The 25,150-nt window shown below is 48.4% G+C and overlaps 1 protein-coding gene across 1 annotated transcript in view; it reads left to right on the forward strand.

Annotated features, from left to right (window-relative positions):
- Positions 1–15,336: 15,336 nt before the first annotated feature.
- LOC118233697 (small conductance calcium-activated potassium channel protein 2-like) overlaps positions 15,337–25,150 on the forward strand; it is a 47,952-nt gene continuing 38,138 nt past the window's right edge. Inside the window, exons 1-3 of the mRNA XM_035429567.1 lie at positions 15,337–15,415; positions 15,631–15,941; positions 16,764–17,871. Of these exons, the coding sequence (XP_035285458.1) occupies positions 16,804–17,871 (1,068 nt within the window). The 5' untranslated portion in view covers positions 15,337–15,415; positions 15,631–15,941; positions 16,764–16,803. The remainder of the gene's footprint in view (positions 15,416–15,630; positions 15,942–16,763; positions 17,872–25,150) is intronic.

The raw sequence follows: 25,150 nt of genomic DNA on the forward strand, positions 1-25,150 counted from the left end.
TTTTTAAATCAGGGTGCTTAACGCAAACCGCTCCTGCAGATGCCCGGCCGCGTAAATGGAAAAAAAGTGAAATATGAAGGCTTACACAGGCAAACGACGCGGGCTACACAAATGACTCCGTAAATCATACAGCGGCTCCACAGCGAGGCCGTCGGCTCGTTAACGATAGAAACACGGAGACAGCGGCTCTGCACAGCGAGGCTGTTGCTTGTTTACGAGAGAAAAGACTGTAGCGGCTCCGCCGCTCGTTTACGAGAGAAACACTGAGGAAGCAGTTCTGTCTGTTCGACATCCGCACCTATCCGCTCTCCTCGTGGCCCCGGCCATTCTCTGTCCCCAATCCCGCGATGGTGCAACAACCTTAATTAGATTAGATTCAACTTTATTGTCATTGCACAGAGTACACGTACTGAGACAACGAAATGCAGTTAGCATCTAAGCAGAAGTGCAAAAGAAGCAGTAAAGTGCAGTAAGAATATGGAATGAAAAGCTAAGGTATATACAGTATGAACGTGAATAAATATGAACGCAATATGATAAATATGAATACAATACAATGTGGTATAAACAGTATAGGCAGTTATAAACAGTATAGACAGTGGATCGGTATAAATATGATAAATATATTATCAGCAAGGTGCGGCAGTGCAAGGTTCAGTCATTGGAGTAAGTTGAGTGGGGGGGGGGGGGGGGGGGGGGGGGGGGGCTGGGGGGTCCAGGTGGGGGTATCCGGGGTGGGGGGGGGGGCCTGTCACCGTGGTGCAGCTGAGGGGGAAAAGCTGGGCAAACAGTCTGTGGCTGGGGTGAGAGGTGTCCCTGGCGATGCTGCGTGCCTTCCGCAGACACCGCTTGTGCTGGACAGTCTGAATTGCTGGGAGTGGAGTGCTGGTAATGCGTTGGGCGGTTTTCACCACCCTCTGAAGTGCTTTCCGGTCCGAGGCAGAACAGCTGCCGTACCAAACTGTGATGCAGTTGGTGAAGATGCTTTCAATTGTGCAGCGGTAGAAGTTCACCAGAATCTGAGGAGACAGATGGGCTTTCCTCAGTCTCCTCAGGAAGAAGAGTCGCTGGTGAGCCTTCTTGACCAGGGTCGAAGTGTTGAGGGCCCAGGAGAGGTCCTCGGAGATGTGGACGCCCAGAAACTTGAAGCTGGTGACACGCTCAACCTCCGTCCCGTCAATGCAGATAGGGGTGTGCGTGCCTCCTTTGGTCTTTCTGACGTCCACAATGAGCTCCTTGGTCTTCTTAGTGTTGAGGGCCAGGTTGTTGTCGGCGCACCACGCCGCCAGGTGCTGGACCTCCTCCCTGTAGGCTGTCTCATCGTTGTTATTTATGAGACCAACCACCATTGTGTCGTCTGCAAACTTGATAATGGTATTGGAGCCATGTACAGGAGTGCAGTCATGGGTGAAGAGGGAGTATAGGAGAGGACTCAGCACACGGCCTTGTGGGATGCCGGTGCTCAGGATGAGGGTTGAGGAGGTGAGGTTGTCTAACCTAACATACTGAGGTCTGTTGGTTAGGAAGTCTAATATCCAGTTGCAGAGGGAGGGGTTGATACCAAGGTCCCCAAGTTTGGTGATCAGTTTGGAGGGGATGATGGTGTTGAATGCTGAACTAAAGTCAATGAACAGCATTCTTACATAGATGTTGTTGTTGTCCAAGTGGGAGAGGGCGGAGTGTAACGCTGTGGAGATGGCGTCCTCCGTACTCCTATTTTGACAGTAGGCGAATTGGAAGGGGTCCAGTGTGGGTGGTAGGCAGGATTTGAGATGAGCCAGGACCAGCCTCTCGAAGCACTTCATGATGGTGGAGGTGAGTGCAACAGGGCGGAAGTCATTTAGGCTCGCTGCAGAGGAGTGTTTCGGCACCGGCACGATGGAGGTGGATTTGAAGCACGTGGGGACAGCTGCTTGGGCCAGTGACAGGTTGAAGATGTCAGTCAGGACCTCAGTCAGCTGCCCAGCGTAGGCCCTGAGCACGCGTCCGGGGATGCCATCAGGGCCAGCAGCCTTGCGTGCATTGATCCTACTCAGTGCAGCACACACGTCGGTGGGGGCGAGTGTAAGGGGCTGGTGGTCTGCAGGGAGTACAGCCTTGATGGCCGCCTCCTGGTTGTCCCTGTCAAAGCGAGTGTATAATTTATTTAGCCTGTCAGGGAGGGAGGTGTCGCTGGTTGGGGGGGAGGTGTAGCTGGGTTTGTAGTCCGTGATGGCCTGGATGCCCCGCCACATGCGTCGGGGGTCGGAGTTGTAACCGCTCGTTCAGCGTTTTCCACATACTTATAAAAAAACAACCACCTTTTCATAACACTACATCACTAGCTTTACTTCTGTATTTTTTTAAAGTAGAAACACTGAAGCTACAGCGGTTGCTGGAATGTTTCTGTAAAAAAATTAAGTATCCTTCTCTCCCTTTGTTTCACAGGTAAGGCAGTGGCACTTGTATGATTTTAAGTTTGCCTGTCTCTAGCTCCCTCTAGTGGTGTTAGCAACCTGTGAAAAGCGCTTCTGTGTGTCGCTTTGGCTGAAAGCATCTGCCAAATGACTAAATTGTAATATGTAACTGTAAACAATTCCAACGAGGAACAGTGTAACAGTGTATCGAGCAAAATTAAAAAAAATTTTAAAAGTAAAATCAATCACAAAGCTGGAAAGTGCAACATCTGGATAGTGCAAAAGAAGAAGCCATTTAAAGAATGTTTAACTTTTTTAAAATAAAAATACTGTTTAGAATATTGCAGAAATGTATAAATGTACAGTAATTGGACTTGCAGTGTTGATTAAATATATATTTAAGGAGGACTTTAACTTAGATATGTGTATGTGTGTGTGTGTGTGTGTGTGTGTGCGTGTGCGTGTGCGTGTGCGCGTGTGCGTGTGTGTGTGTGTAAGCAAAGAAGATGTCCATGTGATCGAGGCCCACTGACTCCATTCATTGCATCTTATTCTTATTACATTGCATCCATCTATGCAGCTATACATCGATACAGCTGGATATATTCTGAAGCAATGCAGGTTAAGTACCCTTGCTCACGGGTACAACGGCAGTGTTGGGAATCGATCCTGTGACCTTCGGGTTACAAGACCAGTTCCTTACCCATTACATTGCACTGCAATACATATGGCTATGATATATGACTGTGAATGGATTCATTATTAATCGTGTGTGAATTGACTGGCACACGGGTGGGTGTAATGGCTCCGGCAAGGGTGCGTTTTGTCTCCCCTCCTGTTGCTGGCGTTCACGGACGGGATCTCAAGGGATCCGGAGATCGACCGGCGTCTCGGTGCGGCGGCCGCAGTGACGCGATTGGATCAGACGCTGGTGGTGAAAGAAGGAACCGAGCTGAAAGGCGAAGCTCTCCGTTTACCGGTCGATCTTCGCCCCCACTCTCGCCCACGGTCACGAGCCATGAGTAGCGACGGAAAGAATGAGATCGTGAATCCAATCCAAGCAGCCAAAATGGGGTTCCTCCCTCGCGTGGCAGGGCTTACTATCCTGGCTCCTCTCGATGGCTCACCTCGATCCACTTCCGGGTCAGTCGAGGACCTTCGGAGACAAAGGACGAATGAAATAAGCGATTGAAACGCACCCGCTTTGACAGATGTGAAAGTATTATTTTTTTTATCTGGGCTGCTCTGCTTGCCCTGTTGCCATCACAACCGTGATCTGGACTAAGCGGTTACAAAATGGATGGATGGATGGATGGATGGATTCATTATTATATAAGTTATGATGTGCAGAATGGATACTAGTTGCGTATTAAAGTAGTTACATAAATGATCTGCCAACATAAACAAACCATGCTCTCTCCCTATTGATGGAAGCACAATGATCCTGATTTGGGAGCAGGGTGTAGCGCTAACACTAGATGGCGCTCCAACATAAAACACCCTGATTGCAGCTCGGCGGAGAGCCTGCCATACAACGGCCACATTCCCCTGATATTTTCATTCAGATTTTCATGTCTGTGGGAAAGAGAAGGGGAAAGAGAGAGAGACAGAGCCAAGGGAGACAAACAAACATCACAGTATCCTTTTTCTTCCCGTCTAATTTTGATTTCTTGGATCACAGCATCCAGTTAGGTGCCAGTTCCTGGTATTTGACTGGGCTATCGATCATTACAGCCTGTCTGGTTTACTCTCTGATTATAATTCACCACAGGTGTGCTTTCTCTATATTATGAGAGCGCGCTACCACAGTGAAGTATCGACAGTGTCCCTTTGAGGTGTGAGATCACAAACGTGATGAGAACGTTCTGAACATTCTAATGCTGATGTCACAATCACTACTGGTGATTGAAAGCAATGGAGTTCTAGAACACGGACTCGGAAATGTCTTCGTAGGGTTAAGTAGCACAAACCCAGAGCATCCATGGGTTCAAATATGAGACTCAGAAAGAGACTGAGAGGTAAAAGGAGAGAAGGAAGTGTGCAGAGGATGGGGGGGAGGCAGGAGAGGAGAGATGGGAAACATGTTTCACCTTCTACAATTTTCTTTCTCACTGTGGTACACAGGTCTTGCTGAGGTCATCGCCCCACCTTGTAGACATCACTTCCTGGAACGAGCCGATGCCCCACCCCCCTCAAAATCCTTCCTGAGCTCCGGACGTCCCGTATCCACGGACACCACGCTCGGGGACCCCCTCGGGGAGCCCTAAATCATTGCGAACGGCTCTTGCTCACCTTCACCAGACGTGCGGGTCACCGAGCAGAGGGCCCGCCCACTCCTCATCGGAGACCTCCGAAGGGCTCGTCCGCGGCGGCGAGGCCGCCCGCTCCGCCCTGCGAGGGCAGCCGGGCGGCCGGTTCCTTTGCCCGCCTTAAAAAGCAGAAGCCGTTCCGGATAGCAGAACCCAAGCGAAGGGTGCGCTAACCGTGGGATCCGCTGGCTTCATTTGAGCAATTAAATGCTGAGCAACAAGGAAAATCGGCGCACCAAGAAACTCGCCAAGAGCGAGAATGTCTACCTCTGCTTCGGCCCAGAGCTGTATGTGGACGGAGTGTAGCACAGTGGGTAAGGAACTGGGCTTGTAATCGAAAGGTCGCAGGTTCGATTCCCGGGTAAGGACACTGCCGTTGTACCCTTGAGCAAGGTACTTAACCTGCATTGCTTCAGTATATATCCAGCTGTATAAATGGATACAATGTAAAATGCTGTGTAAAAAGTTGTGTAAGTCGCTCTGGATAAGAGCGTCTGCTAAATGCCTGTAATGTAATGTAATGTAATGTATTTCCTCTCGTCTGGAGGCCGGCAGCTCAATCCCCCAGCACTGTCTGCCCAGCGGCGCCCGTGCCAAGAGCTTCGGTGTGCGGCTCGGTCGGTCTGGCCGGCGACCTCCGCCGCGCGGGGCGAGTCCGGAGCTGTGCAGTCGCCCCCTGCTGGACGCCGGGGCGACCTCCGCGCTCCCTGACCCCGTTGCTATGGCGCCCTCGCTCTCTCTCCTCCAGGCCCCGAGGGCGAGACACGCCCTGCCGTCTTCCGCTGACTCACCCGCCGACCAGCACGGCGACAGCTGAGGGGCCACCTGCTTTAAACCAGGCTGGGTGCTCCCCGGATGTCCCCTGCGTGTGCGCGTGTGCGTGTGTGTGTGTGTGTGCGTGTGTGTGCGTGTGTGTGCGTGTGTGTGCGTGTGTGTGCGTGTGTGTGTGTGTGCGTGTGTGTGTGAGTGTGTGTGTGCGTGTGTGCATGTGCGTGTGTGTGCATGTGTGTGTGTGTGCGTGTGTGTGTGTGCGTGTGTGCGTGTGTGCGTGTGTGTGTGTGTGTGTGTGTGTGTGTGTGAGTGTGTGTGTGCGTGTGTGCATGTGCGTGTGTGTGCCTGAGTTTGTGTGTGCGTGTGTGTGTGTGTGCGTGCGTGTGTGTGTGTGAGTGTGTGTGAGTGTGTGTGTGTGCACGTGCGTGTGTGAGTGTATGTGTGTATGTACGTGTGTGAGTGTGTGTGTGTGTGTTTATGTACGTGTGTGAGTGTGTGTGCGTGCGTGAGTTTGTGTGTGTGAGCGAGTGGGTGTGTGCATGCGTGCATGTGTGATTGTGTGAGTGGGGGTGTGTGTCTGCGTGCATGCGTCCACGTGTGTGTGAGTGTATGTGTGTATGTATGTGTGTGAGTGTGCGTGCGTGAGTTTGTGTGTGTGAGCGAGTGGGTGTGTGAGAAAGTTAAGTGAACATGTGTATGTGTGTGTGATAGAAATTACATGAGTGTGTATGTATGCGACAGGGAGAGAGAGAGGTGTAGGGGGTACTGGGTATTGCGGACACAAACACCCCCGACCACCAAATCACCCGACCCCATGCTGACTCGCCCGATCACCAGTCTGTTTCCGGAAACACCCCATCAACCACCCCCAGCGGGCAGCTGAACCCGCCACAGCCGGGGGGTGGGTGAAGTGGGGGGGGGGGCAGAGAGACATACGCTGACACGTCACCTCCACCCTGACCCCCACAGACCAGCCTCCTCGACCCCAACAACCCAACCAATTCTGCTGAGCGAACAACCGACACAGATAGCAACTTCTTTCCAGTTAAACAACCGCACACAAATGTGAGCCAATGGCCTTCCACCACGATTACATGACATTTCACTACACTACATTGCATTGCATTTCACTACATTACATTACATCACATTAATTCAGCACATAGCCCTTTTCAGAGTGACTTACAGTGTGAAAGGATGTAAGTGCCTTTGTAGTGAGCTAAATGAGCACCAGTGACATCCACCAGAGGCATAACACTTTTAGATGAGAGGCGAAGAGCATCAGCATCGGATCGGGTCCACCGTAAATAGCTCGAAGCAAATACAGTCTCGTATTAAGCCACATAAACCACCATTAAAAGTGTTATCACACTATATGCTTTCAGTACCACAACAGTCCAGCTTGAGTTTCATCTTTAATTCAGGGTTTGAGTAAGCGTTTCACGCAGGGCCGTGTGTCATTCGGTTTAAAAATAAAACACCAGCAGCGGCAAAAAAAAAAGAAGAAATAACGCAAGGATACGAAGCAGGAAGCTAAGGGACGTGTAATCATTGCGCTTCCGTCGATAATATTTACGAATTCAATCAACTGCAGTAAATCATTGCTCGGAAATGAGAATTAAGAACCCTCTACATCCTGTGGAGATCTTGCAATGTCAGTGCCGCCGATTCGTTTTTTATGGCACGAGGTCCATTAGTCAATGTGCTGCGCTTCGTGCTTTTAACTTACGGGTTGGCTGTCTAGGAGGAAAGACCGGCTCCTTCCTTCACGCAATCTCGCCGAAACTTTTGGGGTGTTAATCGGTCCAATGGCTGGGTCCAGCCGTCTCTCGTGTCTCATTGTATATTAACGTCGAAACACCGCACAGATACGTTCTCATGTGTTTCTGGGCTTGGTGCTGGTGGTGCTCCCAGAGTGCTTCTAGCGTTTAACAAGGCCGGACGACCCCGACCTTTTCAGAAACTAGTCCCGCAAGTCGCGCTGGGGTCTTTCATTTAGCGACGCCCTCGGGCCAGGAATGACAAGAGACCTGACTTCCTGTTTCGGATAAAGGACTTCGGTCAAACGGTTAGTGTGAAGGTGAGTCACGTCTAGGCCTCGGTGGACAGGAAATGCCCTCGGCGGGCCGAGAAATGTGCCATTTGCACAGGAAGTCCAAACCGATTCCAGTGCACGAAATGTAATCGTGTCCAGGTGTGCTGCAACATCGTACCATGGCAACAGTGGACTGTTTATTTTTCATCCAGAACAAATGGCTTAGCTTTATCCTTTCTAAAGGTTTTTATGCAGAAAAGCCTGCCAATCAAGTGCATGGCATAAAGATAAAAGACATTGAAAGGTTGTTACCACAAGCTAAAGCTATTGCATGTTCAAATTTGGGTTTATATTTAACCTGTAAAATTATGACTCAAAACAGTTCATAAACATATAAATGTTTATTTGTAGTTAACAAAGTCAAACATAAAAAAACATGGCCTGGATGAAAGAATTCACACACCCAGGATGAGCTTATTTTCTGGAATAGCCTAAATGAAAATACATAAAACTGATACCTAATAAAACATAATCCGTTAAAAAATTGAAACAACAGAAAAACTGCACATCAAAACACCATACAAAACATATATCAGTAAACAGAAGGGATGTTTTTTTAAAACACACACATACACACAGACACACAGAACAGCCACACAAGATGAAGATAAAACGTACTCACACCTTGTATCTCCGAAGGAGATCTTGTAGATGTCACCCTGCATCGCGGCTCTGCTGTCTGTGAGCGATCGGGGGCCTCTGGGGCTTCATTAAAGCTTGTAAAAGCCGAGTTGCCTTCAGCCATTAATAAAACTGATGCACCGGGCGCAAAACCGTTCGGTAAAGGATGCGGCCGGGTTCCATTCCGGCAGGACCGCGCTTTCGTTTCCACCGATTGCCCTGGCTGTCATAGCCAATTAGCGGCGCGGGCCAATCAGAGTCCATTCACAGATCTGATCGCAGCAAAGGCATTTTATACCAGGGAAACAAGGACAGCCTTTAGCTGTCACTCACAAGATGAACAAGAACTGCGGCTAACGTGACAGACGTATGATTGGTCGGGTTTTCACGAAGTTAAGAGCAGGGATTGGTCTGAAATCCAGCAACCCGTGAGGCCCTGCTTGCCCGCGTCCTGGTTTAGTACCATTCGTCGTTGCCATGGTTAAACTAAGAGACAGCCTCCTGAATTTTTTCAAGCAAGGGTTCACCGACCTCCGTAAATTGGACGCGATGACAGAACAACCCCAAGGAGCTGAACTTCCTGCTTTCTACTGCAGAGTCCAAATTTGGGGGTTTTCTAAGGGGGTGTGTCTGTGGATGCATTAGGGGTGCACAATTCTGGGCACCCCACTATAATAAAGGTAGAGATGTTCTTGAAATGGTACAAATAAGGCCAACTAAAAGTAAGAAGTCTGAGGAAAGCCTTAAGAGACTTCAGGTGTAGCAAAAGAAGACAAAGGGAGGATTTTAACTGAGCTTCGTAAGTTTATAAGAGGGATTACCTAAGAGAACTACAAGGCTGAGTTCTGTCACTTGAACAGCAAGGCTTAGTGGAAATTTGTTTAAGACAAATTCCACACAGATATCAGCAATTTGTTTTTACACCACAGAGTTGTCAATGCACAAAACAGTCTCTCTGTAGCTGGTTTTTCTTTTAAATAAGCACGTGTGTTGCCAAGCTGAAAAAGTGAGGAACACACTAATGGATCATAATTAATAGATGTGCTTCTAACAAGAGCATAATTTATGTTGTGGGAGATAGGTCATACCCCTGCCCCCACCCACCCCCCAATATTACAAAACAGGCCAAATAACCCCCAATAAATACACGTAGCATAATAATGAGAAAAATAATTTCTTATTAAGATGCACATTTCATGTTACGATTAGGATATACCGATCAGTAGCCTGCATTGAGTAAGTAGGCATTTTCCCCACCTGAAAAGTTCTTTAAAAAAATTTCTTCTAGGGGGGTATGTCACCGGACACCGATAGACAGTTACAGTTCTTGGGGTCCATGCATTTAAACACCCCCCCCCCCCAAAATATTCAAACTAAAGCTACGCCCTTGGCTCCTAGACAATTGTCAAGTTAGCACGCATCAATGTTAGCAGGCACACCTAAAATGGGAACACTGTAGAGTCCTGAACAAACAGATTCAGACAAAAAACACCAGGGCCAGTGAGTTAACTGTGTAATGAGTAGTTACTTACAGAGTGCAAATCTGCACGCACTGCACCGGGAATAACACCGGAACAAACATAACATCTCAAAAAACCACCTTCATGCATTTTATCAGGAGTGGGCTGCCCTGGTCCTGGAGTCCCAGGAGTCTTTAGGGTTTCTAACCCATCAGCGGTTTGTTGCGCAATATATTAATATTTAATAATGAAAGCCTTATCCTGAATATTCAGGGCATGAATGGAGAGCCGCCAATACAGCGCTACCCCCCGGTACGCGGCCACCTAGCGTTCATAAATATATAATATATAAAAATCACGCGTGGCCATGCATAATTAACGCTATCGTGTAGTCAGGGGTTTGGAAACATCGGGATAAAGATGAAAAGTGGACATCAAAGAGCGGACGTAAAGGGCCGAGGGAACATTGGAAAAAAATCAATGTCCCGGACGGTCCGTGGCCGTCTCCCACGATTCACTCTCAGCGCGTCTCCGGTTCAAAAAACAAGGAAACATTTCGCCTGGAAAAGAGGCTCGCGCCACTTAGAAGGAAAGGGAGAGAACATTTTCTCGGCGTCATCCGAGCCAAAGGACGCGGCAAATAATAGCCCTGACTGCAGTGGCTGCAGACAAGCCGGGTTGTTAGACTGTCTGGAGAACATGCAATTAGCCGCGAGCACGCTGTTTGCAACCGTGCAGTTCTAGTGGTCTTCAAGTTTTACTTTATGTTTTTTTTCGGGGGGGGGGTATTTTCCAAATTTTCTCCCTAATTTGGGTTTAGGGAGTGCCTTTGGAGTCACAGCTCCGCCACCTGTACCTGAGCAGGAGGAGGAGGAGGACCACGGCAACCACGGACACGCCCCTCTGATAGCGCTACAGGAGAAGGGTGGTGGGGGCGGGGGTGGGGGTGACTGAGGAGGAACTCTTCTCTCATTGGTGGGTCTGTTGCCGTGTGTCACGCTATTGGGCGGAGCTAACCCTGCGGCAGGCCTAAGGAAGACAAGCTTGCAGCCATACCTATGGGGCCGCTGTCGGGGGGGGCGGGGAGGACTACCAGGTGTGTTGTCCTGGCCCCTGGAGGCGGAGGGGGGGGGCCCCAATGGTCCGTGAACTTGTGGTAAATATTATTGTCCTGGGCACAGAAATAATATAATAATATAATAATATAATTCTGCCCCAGGTGTGGTAATTTCACCGGTATCCAGTTATGTCCGGTCACCGTGGCGCTCCGTTCGGACCGAAAGCGGTCGCAGTCTGGTAAGGTGGCGTTGGTCAGGCACGGGCCTGTTATCTGACAGCTCACGCGGTCCACCCTCTGCTCGCGGTGGGTGCCTTCACCAACCCAGCAGTCTGGAAGGCAGGCTTGAATGCTTTCAGTTATGAGGGGGAAAAAAAGCTGATTGCGCCTTGGCCTTTCTTCTGTTAAATCGTGTTTCCGTGACAACTGATCAAGGGCACGGAATGGATCCATTAGGCGGCCACCTGTGAATATGCTAATTAACTGGCTATGTGTGAGGTCACATCTTTCAGGCCTTTTAGGGAATGTGCTCATAAGCTTGTGTGTGTGTGTGTGTGCGCGCGTGTGAGTGTGTGTGCATGTGTGTGTGCACGTGTACGTGTGTGTGTGTGTACCCAGACAAAAGGCGAAAGTTGAATTGAAGTTTCATTTTGTGAAATTTTGAGTGCCCCCATTTTGACACTGCTAAAAACGAAATAATTAACCATAAAGGAAGTAGGCAAACATATTCAAAGAGCGTCGCAGCGTTCAGTAATAAAGTTTTCGATGACGCACTGCTGCTAGACCCTCTCGTGAGGGTGTCGGGTCACCCGAATTATCAAACAGCATTGGCAAGCTCCAGAAGAAGGTTTTTCTCGAAAAATCTCAACTCCGATATAACGCTTTTTAACCCCGACCCGGTATTTGACCGGTCTGACGTCTGTCGCAATCGAATTAACCCTGGACATTTTTATGGCTTGTAGTGCTTACGCATGCATGGCTGACTGCAAGACGTTGGCGATTGATTGAATTATTAATACTGCGTTTGCCGTTCGTTTTATACAGGGTGCAGTGCAGGGTATGAGTCAAAGAAGACGCAATACTCTCTGTAGTACCACAAGCTGCCTCCCTGCTCTTAATTAACCTTTACTAAAATGACAAACATGGGCGCAGTCTCAATCTCCATACACTTCCTGTTCGAAAACTCGCACCTATTTTCTCTCCTGCCATCTTTCCTTGATCTCCAACAGTCCCTCTCCCCCCCCGTCTGCCTCTATTTTTCTTTCTTTCTCTCTCTGCCCCTCTCTCTCTCTCTCTCCTTCTATACTTGGTCCCTCTGTGCTCACGCCCTGCTCTCCCTCTCTCTCCCTTTTGTAATACTTCGACAGCTGCCCATGATGTCATTGTCCTCACTATGTCTCTGACCTTTGACCTTTTCCGCCGGGTTTAATTTTAGTCACGCAGACCATAAACAGCGCACTTTCACTAGTTCCCCCTCTTCCCCCCTCCCTCCCTATTCCAGTTTCCCCCCTTTTTTTAGCACGTGTAATGCCACGCTGTCCTTGTCTCCATGGCCTCCTTTCACTCACTGAGTTTTGCTCTTCGGCTAAGTGTAATTTTAAACCCCATCTCCCCAGTACTTGACCTCCTGTCTTCCCCTCCATCTTCTACGTGGCTTGAAAAAAAAAAATCCTAAACCTCCCATTAAAAATACACAGAGGCAAGTCCCAGTAAATGTATTCAAATGCTAAGTCCACCTGTGCTTCTCAGCTTCGGTTCTTCAGGCTGTGAGGTCAGAGGGTGGCGCTGAGCGGCCCTGGCTCTCTGTAGCGCCGGCCACATTCGCTGTTTTATTAATATCTGCCATTTTTCTCAGGCCGGCCTCTGGCACACAGCCGGGCTGTTCATTCATCCGGATTAAAAACGAAAATAGCGAAGTATGAAAAAGCCATAAAGGCAGATTGTTTTCGGGATTAAGATGGCGCCTGGTCATCCGTCAAATAATAATAATAATAATAATAATAATAATAATAATAATAATAATAATAATAATAATAATAATAATAATAAAATCCATGCGATGTGCTGATGGCAGCGGGTGCAACCACGGATGCACGATCAGCACACTGATATCATCAACAGGCGACGCACTTTTCAGCTTTGTTAATGGCTGGTTATTACGAAAAGTACCAGCGTCTCAGTGGCTGACCGCCGTGTCAGTGGCCGGTTGGTTATATTGACGCGCTGATGGTGCAAGTGCGGTTTTTAATGTTTTCAAGCCCACGCACTCTATCAGCACATTTACCACAATGCACCACGGGACGGGTTTAAGTGGAGCATGAGGTTTTACAGTTCTGAGAACCAACGAATGCAACTGGCTATCAATGACCACAAATTAAGGCACAAAATGTACAGTCCACAGCCGCACTGCAGTACTGCCAAAGATATTTTTTTATTCCCTCTCTCCCTTTCCCTCTCTCTAAATTAATCTCCTTCTATTATTTTAATGTAATTTTGGGGTGTCTATTAATTAATCTAATTGAATACTTAATTTGTTTTAAATTAATCGTTCTTTTTTCTCTCTCGCAATCCATCTCCTTTCTCTTATTTTAAATATTTTGTGTTAATTTTCAGGTGTATTTATTCATTCTAAATTAATCCTTCATTTATTTTAATCTACTTTCATCCATGGACTGTCAAAACGAATGGATGGATAGGCTCCCTCGTGAAATTGTCCATTACCGTAAATGCATAGTACCCTGTGTTTACAGAGAGAGAGAGAGAGAGAGAGAGAGAGAGAGAGAGAGAGAGACTTTATTCCCACCAGGAGACCTGCACAGTCAAATGGTCCCTTGTGTATACGGCATATGTACTTACAGTGCTCACATCTGAACGAGAGAAGAAATTAAGATAAGCGGTGGAGGAAAAGCACTCTGGACTTTAATTTAATATTGAAGATGTTTCATCTCATGTATGAAGGTGTTCCTTGAGTATGCAATTGTTGTAATTATTTGTATAATTGAAATAAAGTTTTGGTTTTTTAAAGCTGACGAAAGTGTAATATGAGACAGAAGTAAGCCAAGGATAGCGCTTTCTTCAGAGGTACGCACATTGTCTACATAACTCCAAATTGAGCACCACATGGCACGTTTGACATTCATTAAGACTTCTATAAACGTGCAATGCATGTAGAGGATCGGGTGTGCACCTTACCGCGTTAGAACTGTGCATCGACAGTCAACTTTAACTTTCGGCCCTGTGTTTGCATTTGTGGTGCGTGTGCACTGTTCTATTTAAACTCCAGTCGTGTTTGTCTTGTGAGCGCTCATGTATATGGAATAATGGCCTTCCATACATGTAGCGCAAATGGCCATTTAGACGTGTGCACGCGACCCCCCGCTTGTTTTCATAACAACCAAGTTCTGAGCAAATCCCCAGGGAAGCGCACGACGTCATCACTGCGTGGGTCGCGCAGAGCTTGGCAGACCGTGGAGATGCAACTGGGAAACCGACGGCCCTACTGGGAGTCTTTTAGACGCAAAATTGACAAACAGTAGAAAATAACGGTAGCTGTGATTACATTACACTTTCTTATCCACATCTGTGGAAATTTGATGTAGGTCAAATACATATTTTAAAATACCTTTTTAAAAATACATTTACAGTAAAATCTTATATTCAGTCAAATTATTGCAGTATGTCCAATAGTTATTTGGGGGGAGTCGGTCTGGAAGATTGGACCTACAATTTTTCTTTTTCATGGTGGTCATTGCGTATGCAATTACAGTACGTCTCCAAGTCTCCAATACTCGGACAAATCCTCTGCTGGATGGCAGAACAAAATAGGGTTTGCATTTAAATTGGATGATCTGGTTTGGAATACGCAACTGCCACATTCAGCAGCAGGCTTTAAGATGTTTTTATAAAGGTTCTGGAAATGTGTCAATGTTTCTCAAGTGCCGAGCATATAATCTAGTATGAAATACTTTATTATTGATTTACTCTCTTCCTTAACAAACAAAGTCAACGTTTCCAAAGGCTTCGCTTGGTATATGAATGAAAAGGTTGACTGGGCCTGCCATATCATGCAATATCAACAGTCCATTGTTTACATTACTATATTGCAACTAAATAACAAAATTATTTAGTTGCAACATCCTCAACCATCAGTAACAACTGGGATACTATATACATACAAGCAATCAGCAAGCAAACCACCAACTAAAGTCTGCTACTGCCACAGTTTTCTTCGGATCTTATATTCACCCTACAGTGCACGAGCGAACCATTGACCATATTAAAATGCAACGCGCACGTATACAAATGCACAAATAAGCATACCTGTTTAATATACATTCCACAACAATAATTAAATAAGGTTCAGTTTGACTACATGATACTTGCCAAGACACGAGTGATTCAAACAGCTGCCACAATGACAAGTTTTAAAATCACAAAATCATTATAGCAAGTTCCCCGTGGCTTGTGTTGTAAAAACGGTCTGACGACGGGTGACCGGTGGACGCAATATCTGCTAAACACAAATTTAATCGTTTTTCATTTTTATTTCTCTTCCCGTGGTTTGGCCAATGAGAAATACACGAGGGAGGAGCCAGCCAGCGGAGAGACAGAGAGAGAGAGAGAGTGAGAGAGAGAGGGAGGGAGGGAGAGAGAAGTTGAGAGTCGAAGGAGTACGGACGTTGCTTTCGAAGGGGCAGGGAAAGACAGTGAGTGAACGGAAGCATTATAGGCTAGCTGTGAATAAAAATTTTGATTTAAAAAAAAGATTTATATGGAAATGCCTTGCCTTTTTTGATTTTCCATATAACATAAGCTAACCAGCGTGTGTTGTATTGCTAATAAAAACAATATTGCAAACTCTAATTTTATGACATCGGTGCTTAATAGTGAAATTACTCTTGTCAAATGAATTATTTTGCAGCGGCAACAAGACAGATTTCTGCAACGTTGGGATACAAATCTGAATTACCCGGCAGCTTTAAAGAGAAAAGGGAAAACAATATCGGTTATTGCGAAACAGTAACAACGAAACAAAACCAAACACGACTTGGCGAAGATGAACGGTTAAAAAGAAAAATAGCACCATAAGGAAAGACCGTCTGCCAAAAGAGGAAAAGAAACGAAGACCAATGATGGAATGATCGCGACAACATGAAAAAGAAAAAGTGAGGAGGAATATTTTCGTTCAACGTTTGAATCAACAACTGGACGAGAGAGCAACGGAGAGGAGAGGTAGGAGATGGGAGGAGAGAGAAAAGAACAGAAACATACAGGTGCCTGGAGTTAATGGGGGAAATGTCTGTTTTTAGCAAAAAAAGAGAGTGAGTGTGTGTGGGAAATGGATGAATATTAATGAAATGGACATTTATGATGACCATAGGGCATAAGGTGATAAAATGTCAGCAAATACATTTTATTAGATTAGATTTTACACTCCATAATTTCAAACAGGAAGTGTCATACTGGAATGATCTTTGTGTGACTCACAGAATACCAGTCCTCGGAAAGATTTGAACGTCACATCTATTGAATAGAAGCCAGATCTGTTTGATCATTTCAATAATATTCAAAATATTCCCAGAGAATTTGCCTGCTTGGCTAGAGAGCACAAAAGAGCATTATATTGTGGTGCGCTTGAGATTGGGGAGTGTACACAAAATGAAGGACAGTGAGATATTGGCGAGGGGACTGGGGGTGATTGGGGTTGACTCCAGTTGTCAGGGGCAAAGGCATGAACTTAGATAGAACCGCGTGTAGCATCTAGACTTTTCCGTAGAAATCTATCACGTCTCATCCTCCGCTTCCTTACCGATTCAGGCTTACCCCTCCTCTCCTCGTCCCTCTAATCCATTCTCAACTCTCTCCATCTACCCGCTCTCCTCCCCTTCTTCCCCTCCAGTCCCTTCTTTTCATTCGGCAATTGTTATGACCTCCCTCCCTCGTTACACCTCAGCCTCTTGTCTCCGCTCACCCTTTCTCTCTCTCTCTCTCTCTCTCTCTCTCTGTCTCTCTCTCTCTCTCTCTGTCTGTCTCTCTCTCTCTCTCGTTTTCCAGCCTCTTCGAGACGCAGCAACCTGGAGCGCCTCACTTTGTCATGGAGAACCCCACTTCTCTGAGCTTGGCTTTGCTGGGCGGCGGTGAGGAAGAGGACCAGCGCGCACCCCCTCCCCTGAGTGGTCTCCCCCTCCCGCCCACCGCCTCCAACCACGCCGGGGCGAACCACTCCAACCACACGGGGGTGTCCGGCGTCGAGCGGCTCAACGGCACCCCTTCGCCGACCGGGCCCTGCCTCCCCCCGGCCGGCCTCCCCCGGCTCCCGCTGGTGTCGGTGCAGCAGGCGCCCCCCTCCATCCCGAACGCGCTGTGCCCCAGCAGCACCCCCCTCTCCTCCTGCCTGGGGAGCCAGCACAGCCTGAGCGGGGAGAACTCCCCCGCCTACAACGCCCTCTTCTACTCCTCCCACACGCCCTGCTCCGACAGGGAGCGGGACCGGGAGAGGGGCGAGCGGGGGTGCAAGCACCGGCAGGCCAGCCCCCTGGTGCACCGGCGGGACAGCAACCCCTTCACCGAAATCGCCATGAGCTCGTACAAGTACACGGGCAGCGTGGTGAAGCCGCTGAGCCGGCTGAGCTCGTCCCGGCGGAACCTCATCGAGTCGGACAGCGGGAGCGACACGCGGGACGGGCGGGAAGGGCGGGACGGGCGGGACCGGGACCGGGAGACGCAGGGCGGGCCGCCGCCGGAGCCCCCCGAAATCGTCATCTCCTCCAAGCCCGACTCGCCCCACCGGCCGGACCCCGAGTCCACCGCCAACCAGGCGGCCGCCTGCCACCAGAACCACACCCTGTCCGGGAGCCGCGCCACCCTGGGGGGCTCCGGGGGGGGCGTCGGGGGCAGCAGGGCCAATAACCTCGCGGGCGGGGGCGGGGCCGGGGCCGGGGGCGGGCCGGGGGGCGGAGCGGGCGGTGCAGGAGGAGTAGGAGGCAGGGGTGCCCACAAGGCCACCAAACGGAAGAACCAGAACATCGGCTACAAGCTGGGCCACCGGAGGGCGCTGTTCGAGAAGAGGAAGAGGCTGAGCGACTACGCGCTCATCTTCGGCATGTTCGGCATCGTGGTCATGGTCATCGAGACGGAGCTCTCCTGGGGCGTCTACACCAAGGTGAGAAGGGGGGCGGGGCGGGGTAGCAGGAAGGGAGACAGGAAAGAGGAAGAGTGGGTGGTCTTCATTTAGAACCGGCTTGCTGGGGGTTCTGCATGCTTCAAACAAACTGGGTCGCACAACGTCTTGTCCGACCGTGCTGGACGGCGTTATTGCTCGTGCCTCACTAGAATGCATGCCCGACTAAGTAGCTAAACTAGATTGTGGGCCGAAAAGCTGTCCGTCATAGAGAGGGGGCGGGGTTATAAGAGGAAGTAGTCATTACCGCCATTGGAGTATTTGCAGACCACCTGAAACCCTGCCCCTTGCACAGCTGCCCAGTCACTGCAGAAAGCCGGCATGGACTTCAAAATGTTGGTTTCCTAAAGTTACGAAAATGGTCAGACACAGCAAGGAGCTCTCCGACGCTATTGGTTGATTCGAACAGAAGTTCGTTTGAAGCGTGCGGAAGCCTTTACAGCTCCCCACTGCTCGGAGGCTAGCAGATGGGAAATGGAAGGTCCAGCATTCTGTGCGTACCTGGACAGCACTTCTCAGTGCAGCTGGAGTGAGGGTCATTGTCATTGGTAACGACGTATTGTGAGGTCAGAGGTATTGATCAGGGCTCTATGATGGCTAATGGTTAATGAGTTTGTACTGCTTCAGAACCTGAAGGGATGGAGGGGGCTGGTTTTTGCTGGGGATTTTTTTTTGCGTGATGGTGAAACAAAATTACCGGTTGTCTGCAAGTAAGAGGGTGGGCATGCAGTAGAGAAGCTTCTGGTGAGGTGCATGTTTGTGTGTATGTGTGTGTGCATGTGTTTGGGTGTGCATGTGTCTGTGTGTGTGTGTGTGTGTGTGTGTGTGTGTGTGTGCGCATCTGTGTTTGGTGCATGTGTCTGTGTGTGTGTCTCTGTTTGTGTGTGTGTATGTGTGTGTGTGTGTGTGTGTGTGTGTGTGGCCTCAGGGTTGAGCTTACTTTCTCTCTCTCTGTTTTCCCTCTGAACACCATTTCTCAATTTAGTGATGCTTTCTTTGAAGGGGTATGCATAAGACCTGAAGCACTACATGACATAAACATTCATTACTGTTCATTAAAATGTACATTTATTCCAGTTCACACGAGACATTGAAGTCCAGTACGCCATTTTCCATTACGCTGGTTGACAGAATCCATTGTAAGCAGCGTGGTTTATTATTCATGAAACTGACAGCTATCAGAATCGAGTGTTTTTGCACTGAAATCGTGTGCGCTGTTCTAAACGATTTCATAATTTAGTCTTGTTGATGAGGGCTCTCAGAACACTGGAAAGCTCAGCAGAAGATTTCACAGCCTGTGAACTTTAAGTCGTTCTGAGTTCATTATTCACATCACACGAATAAGCACTGGAGACTAAATGCTTCACGGATGTGAACGCTAGTACAACGTCCAACCGCAAAACATTGAGACATCGTTTGAAAGGTATGGCCCCAAACTAAAATGGTCGTATCTTGCTCGCAGCCCTGCTCCTGCGTCCCTATGTCCGTCCCTTGCCGCTCGGTACGGATAACGCTCGTCGACCGACGTGTCACCTCTCCGACTCAACGCTACCCCACGTCAGAATTTGTCCTGGTAAATCCGCCTTGATATAAAGTGTTTTTTTTTTCGGTTGAAAGAAGAGCTTTCGCCCCCGCCCAAACCCGACGAGAAGCAATCCAGCCGCAATCCCGTTGCCCGAGCCTAATCCCCCCTCGGCAATTTTCCAGGTCGCGCCCGCACGGCGCGGACGCCGCCTGACGTCTGCTCCTCTCGCTCCCCGTGTTTTTTGCGGCTCCCGTCTGGAGCAGAGATTTCCCTGCTTCCTGATCTCTCCCGCACCGCCGACGACGTCGTGGTCTCCTCCGGGGGACGAGGCGGGGCGAGCCACGCTCCTCCTCCGAGGGAAACGAAGTCGGCTCGGTCGTCGCGGAAACGAGCGGCCGGTGGGGGGGGCACGCGCGTGGCGTTCAAAAAACTACACTTTGCTTTACACGCAGATGAGGCTCGAAGGAGAACGAGGTTCCAAAAATGTTTTAAAAGGAAAGTGGGGGTTACACCTTACACCCGGTGAGCGCTAGCAGCAAAATGTAACACGTTTTGACACAATGAAAGTCTGTGATGTCACCCCCCCTCTCTCTCTCTCTCTCACAAACACACACACACACACACACCGCTCTACTTATTCATTATTCCAGTGGCTGGCAAAAAGTGTAGATGCTGGAAAAGAGTGAGTGAAATGCACAGACAAACTTAAATCCATCAGAGGCTGCATTCTTTATTTAAAAGGCCCATCAGTCTATTAAGCATATTATTTAAAAAAATTATAGAGAACATCTTAATTGAATATAATTGAATGGTAAGATATATGACAGAGTTTATGTGTTTGTTGCTATATTCTTAATAGGAATAATTATTATCTACAACGATGGCTACTCTCGTGGTTTAAAGAAAGTAGTTGACCTATGACAACATGCTAATGTCATAGATTTGAGCTTAGAGTAGATAATCCAAATTTGTAACTATCAAAATATAAGAAAACAGTAAAAAAAAAATAATTGATGAGACTCTGCAATGCATAAAAAGTAGACTTAAAATGAGAGACGGTTCTGTGAGAGTCTTGAAGAAACATCATGGAGTCTGCGTGTCACATTTTAAGAATGAAGGTATTGTGATGCCAGATTGAGTTTGACATTGCTCGCATTCCTAAAAAAAAAACCAGCGCGAATGACCATCCACAATTCAAACACCAAAAACGTTGAATCCCTGGTCCTGCAGCGTTCCTCGTTATCTAAAGACCACGTCCAAGGGGCATCCAGGAACCCGGATAAACGTCCGTGCTGCCTGCCCCGCATTTGCGCTAACTTTCCTGACGTTTCCCGGGATCATTCCCAGAAAACCTTATTAGCTGAGCGAAGGGAACCTCTCCTACCTCTAAGGCGAACGCGCAAAGTTGATTGTAAAGCGGCAATCAGCACCCTCTCCAGGAGTAACTGACACCTCCTCGTCTCAGGTGTAACCAATCTGAACGCGTCTTGTTGTGAAAGCAGGAACGCCTGACGGTAAATAGCGAGGTAGGCCTCCGCGTGTTGATTGGGGCCTGGCTACAGCCTAAACATTTTCCAGGAAGAGAATACTGTGGGTCCTTTGAGTGTAAATTGGCGGTGGAAATTATATGAGCAGGTGATTGCAGGAGACGGCAAAAGTGTGTGTCGCGTATGCGTGTCCAGGTGTATTTCAGTGTGTGTGTGTGTGTGATTGAAGTCATTTGAAACTCTTTGATTGAGTTCTGCATAGAAAAGATAAGCACCGTACTTATGACACACTTTGATCATTTTGTAGTTCAGAGCCAGGGTAAAGGGCGGGGGGGGTGGGTTGGTATTGAGTCTGCAGGGAAATAGGGCGCCCTGTGACATTTGCCCGTGGAAATCCGGCTTTGAGGAGTTCTGCGGTTGTCGATAGCGACGCATTGATCTGCGCGCCTTTTCCCGGCTTTCCCACGGAATTCCTCCGGCGGGAAGCGGGGCGGTCGGCACGCGGTTAAGTTCGGCAGGAGCTCTGCGGGTCACGCCTCTCAAATATTCCCCTGAGCACCAGCAAAAAAAAGTTACGGTATTTAAATTTTTGGCCGGACCGCAACAGCGGGGCCGGCCCTATAAACTCGAATGTCTGTGACTGAGTGACTGAGTGAGTGATGAAGTTACACTGCGCATGTCTGTGACTGAGTGACTGAGTGAGTGATGAAGTTACACTGCGCATGTCTGTGACTGAGTGACTGAGTGAGTGATGAAGTTACACCATTGGTCGGCCGGTTCGGTCCAGCCATATGCTAGGTTTTGGTCTGGTCTTGTTGGACATAAAACAAGTATCCTGGGTGACAAAAACAGTGAAGATATATTTTTTTTAAATGTATCTTTTTTTTATTGAATGTCCCTTGTAGTGTAGGTTTCAGCACGGTAGAATATACAGTTCTAGAGATTTGGACCAGAGACTCATGTCCCCTAAGAATTGCCGGGTCTTGGAAGGTTATGCTCATGACGGGTAACGTTGGTAGTTCATTAGAGCAGATCTTTTTGGTCATTTGGGGAAACTTCAGAAATTTAGAGAACAGAGCGACAGTTCGTAAAATGCACAATTTCTAACTCTTCGGGTTTGAATTCTGTCAGTCGAACAAGGGGGCATGAATGGAAATTAGCAAAAGGTAAATTCCGCACAGACACTAGGACGTATTTCTTCACACAGGGAGTAGCCGCTGTGTGGACTAGCTTACCAGGTCATGTAGTAGAGGCAGAAAATCTGGGGGATTTCAAGACCAGGCTTGATATAATACTGTCTAATTTGTAGGGAAACGGTGAGCACTGGGTGCACTTTAGTGATTGGAAAATGCGAGCATTGTTGTGCTGAATGGCCTGTTCTCATCATTATGTTATGTTATGTTATGTTATGTTATGTTATGTTATGAATGATTTTAATCCTAAATACAGACATTTGTCCAAACACCAGGAGATGCCTCAGCACTTTTGTGACTTGGTGTTCAGAGTGTCAGTCCTTTTCATGAACACCAGTATGTGTGTTGAGTTAGTGTTGGTTTGTATCTGTCTGTGTGAGTTGGGTCAGTGTTGACGTATATGTCCCGGAGTGTGTACAGAGTTCACATCACTGTGTACCTGTGTTTTAGCGCGTATTGTGTGGGTTTGCAACTGTGTATTTGTGTTGAGTCAGTTTTGGTGCAATGCAATGTACTGTCAGTGCATGTTTCTCTGTGATAATATTCATCTGTGCATGTGTGTGTGTGCGCATGTGTGTGTGTGTGTTTGTCAGCATGTAACTCTGTGTACACAGTGTGCATATGTGGTGTCAGTGTGTGTTTGTCAGGGTTGGTCTATAGCTGTATATTAGTGTTAGTCTATATGTGTGCTTGTGAGTGTATAGCTGTATATTAGTGTTAGTCTATATGTGTGTTTGTGAGTGTATAGCTGTGTGTGTGTTGGTGTGTATGTGTGTTTGTGAGTGTGTAGCTGTATGTGTGTTGGTGTGTATGTTAGTGTTTGTGAGTGTATAGCTGTGTGTGTGTTGGTGTGTATGGGTGTTTGTGAGTGTATAGCTGTGTGTGTGTTGGTGTGTATGGGTGTTTGTGAGTGTGTAGCTGTGCGTCTCTGTGCATCTGTGCACGATATTTACGGCAGGTTCAGCTGCTGTACCTCGGGAGTTCTCTGCTTCAGTCACTCCGATGCCACTCTCACACCCCCTTTCCAAAAATAGAGTGTGTGTGTGTGTATGTTTGTGTGTGTGTGGGTGTGTGTGTGTTTGTGTGTTTGTGTTTGTGTGTGTATGTCTGTGTGTGTGTGTGTGCATGTGTGTTTGTGTGTGTGTGTGTGTGTGTGTGTGTGTGTGTGTGTATGCATGTGTGTTTGTGTGTGTGTGTGTGTGTGTTTGTGTATGTGTGTGTGTGTGTGTGTGTGTATGTGTGTGTGTGTGTGTGTGTGAGTGTGTGACTATATATGCATATCATGCTTCACTGTTAGGTGCCTCTAGTCCAGTCTGACCTCTGTGGGGAGGATGGGACAGCAATGATAGCTTTTGGAACCAAATACAATGAAATGCTTTTAGCAAAGAGAGAAACCCCAGCAAGGTGGCTGAGCTCCTGTGGTAAAGGAATGGGAGAAGGTTCCGGGCGATAGGCCAGGGAAGGCTGCAAACGGGCCCGTGGGTCTCCTCCTCTTTTTCTGTTCGGGAGAACCCCTCGTCTGAAAAACACCTGAGACACCAGTCGTGTCAGAAGTCGCTGCCAAATTGAATAGAGGATTCTCGCACCTTTCCCAGAATGCATTTTCCCCCCGGTGCCACGTTGGTGGGGTGGGGTCAGAGTGGGTCTGAGAATGTGCAGCTGTCCCACGCTTCACCTGTTGCCCCCCCCCCCTGCCCCCCCCCACCCACCTCCACCCCCTGGCACACACCCTCCTTTCATTCAGGGGATTACCATTGGTGGGGTTCCAGGCAAGCCTCCCTCTTCACGCCTGAGAGGTGACGGTGATGAAAAGCGCAGCCATTGTTTTTTTTTTTTTTGTTATAGACGCGGGTTTTTAAAACGCATCGCACTCGCGCGTGACTGGTCCCCGGGCGGGCCTGTCGCTTACTCCGCTGACATTCCCCGTCCTGGCAGTCGGAGTCGGAGCCCGGGGCGAATCTGCGCGCGCGGCGGGCGCCCATAATTGCGCCGCGGATAATTGCGCTCTCTCCGTTTTCACCTGACGGCGCGCAGCTGGCCGCCCGATTTTAAACTGCCGCCTTCGCTCGCTCCTGTTGAGCACGCGACGTCGCCGGCGGTCCTGAGCGAGCGCCATTACCGGATGCGGACGGCGTTCGTTTCCCCCTTTCTCTGCGCATCGGAAACCAGGCCGGATGCCGTCTCGCCCTCTCGGCCGGCCAGGATTCGGCCTTGATCAGTGGTCCCCAACCCTGGGTCTGCTGGTTCTCATAGTGACTCTGCACTTCATGAATCAATTAGAGCAGTTGATCTCACAGTTGACTCAACTCACCTGGTGTCTTGGGTCTCAACTGGGTGCTGATTTTAAGGTGAAAACAAAAAACCAGCAGACCCTGTAGCTCTCCAGGACCAGGGTTGGTGGAGACCACTGGCTGTATTAGGATGAACTGTATTAGGAACTACAGTATATCTATGGTAAAACTTGGGTGGGTGGGGTGGAGTTTTGATGACACGCCACACTACATATATGGGGGTATTCACCATTTTGTCTCTCTCTTATTCCTGTCAAGTTATCTGTGCCTAACCTTTACTTGAGAATAATAAACAGCAAGATAGTGCACCGTGAACCATTACTCTCTTCTACTTTCATTATCGTTACCTATCTTACCATAGCTTACTTATCTCAGTGACAGAGCTCCAACGAAAAGTCTGTTACACGCTTTAATAGAAGCGCGGAGAGCGAGCGAAGGAGACGGACAGCGCTCCTGCGGCCGGAGTGCGTTTCGCTAACCGACACACCTCCAGACGCATTCGCCGCGCTAGTCGGCTAACACGTAACGGATGTGTATACCCTATATAAAATGCATGGGGATTACACAGGAGAACGTTCGGTGTTAAATCAACTCCCGCAGAGTACATATGATCCCTATTGAACTCAGCAGGGATCATGTGTACTCTGTACGTACTCTGTTAGAGTTGAATTAACCCTGGACGTTTTACTGTGTACTCTCCATGCATTTTGTATAGCATACGCATTGGCATGCATAGCAGATGCCTATGTATAACAGAGCCAATGT

Source organism: Anguilla anguilla, chromosome 8 (assembly GCF_013347855.1).
Source record: "Anguilla anguilla isolate fAngAng1 chromosome 8, fAngAng1.pri, whole genome shotgun sequence".
In the NCBI taxonomy this organism is placed as follows: Eukaryota; Metazoa; Chordata; class Actinopteri; order Anguilliformes; family Anguillidae; genus Anguilla; species Anguilla anguilla.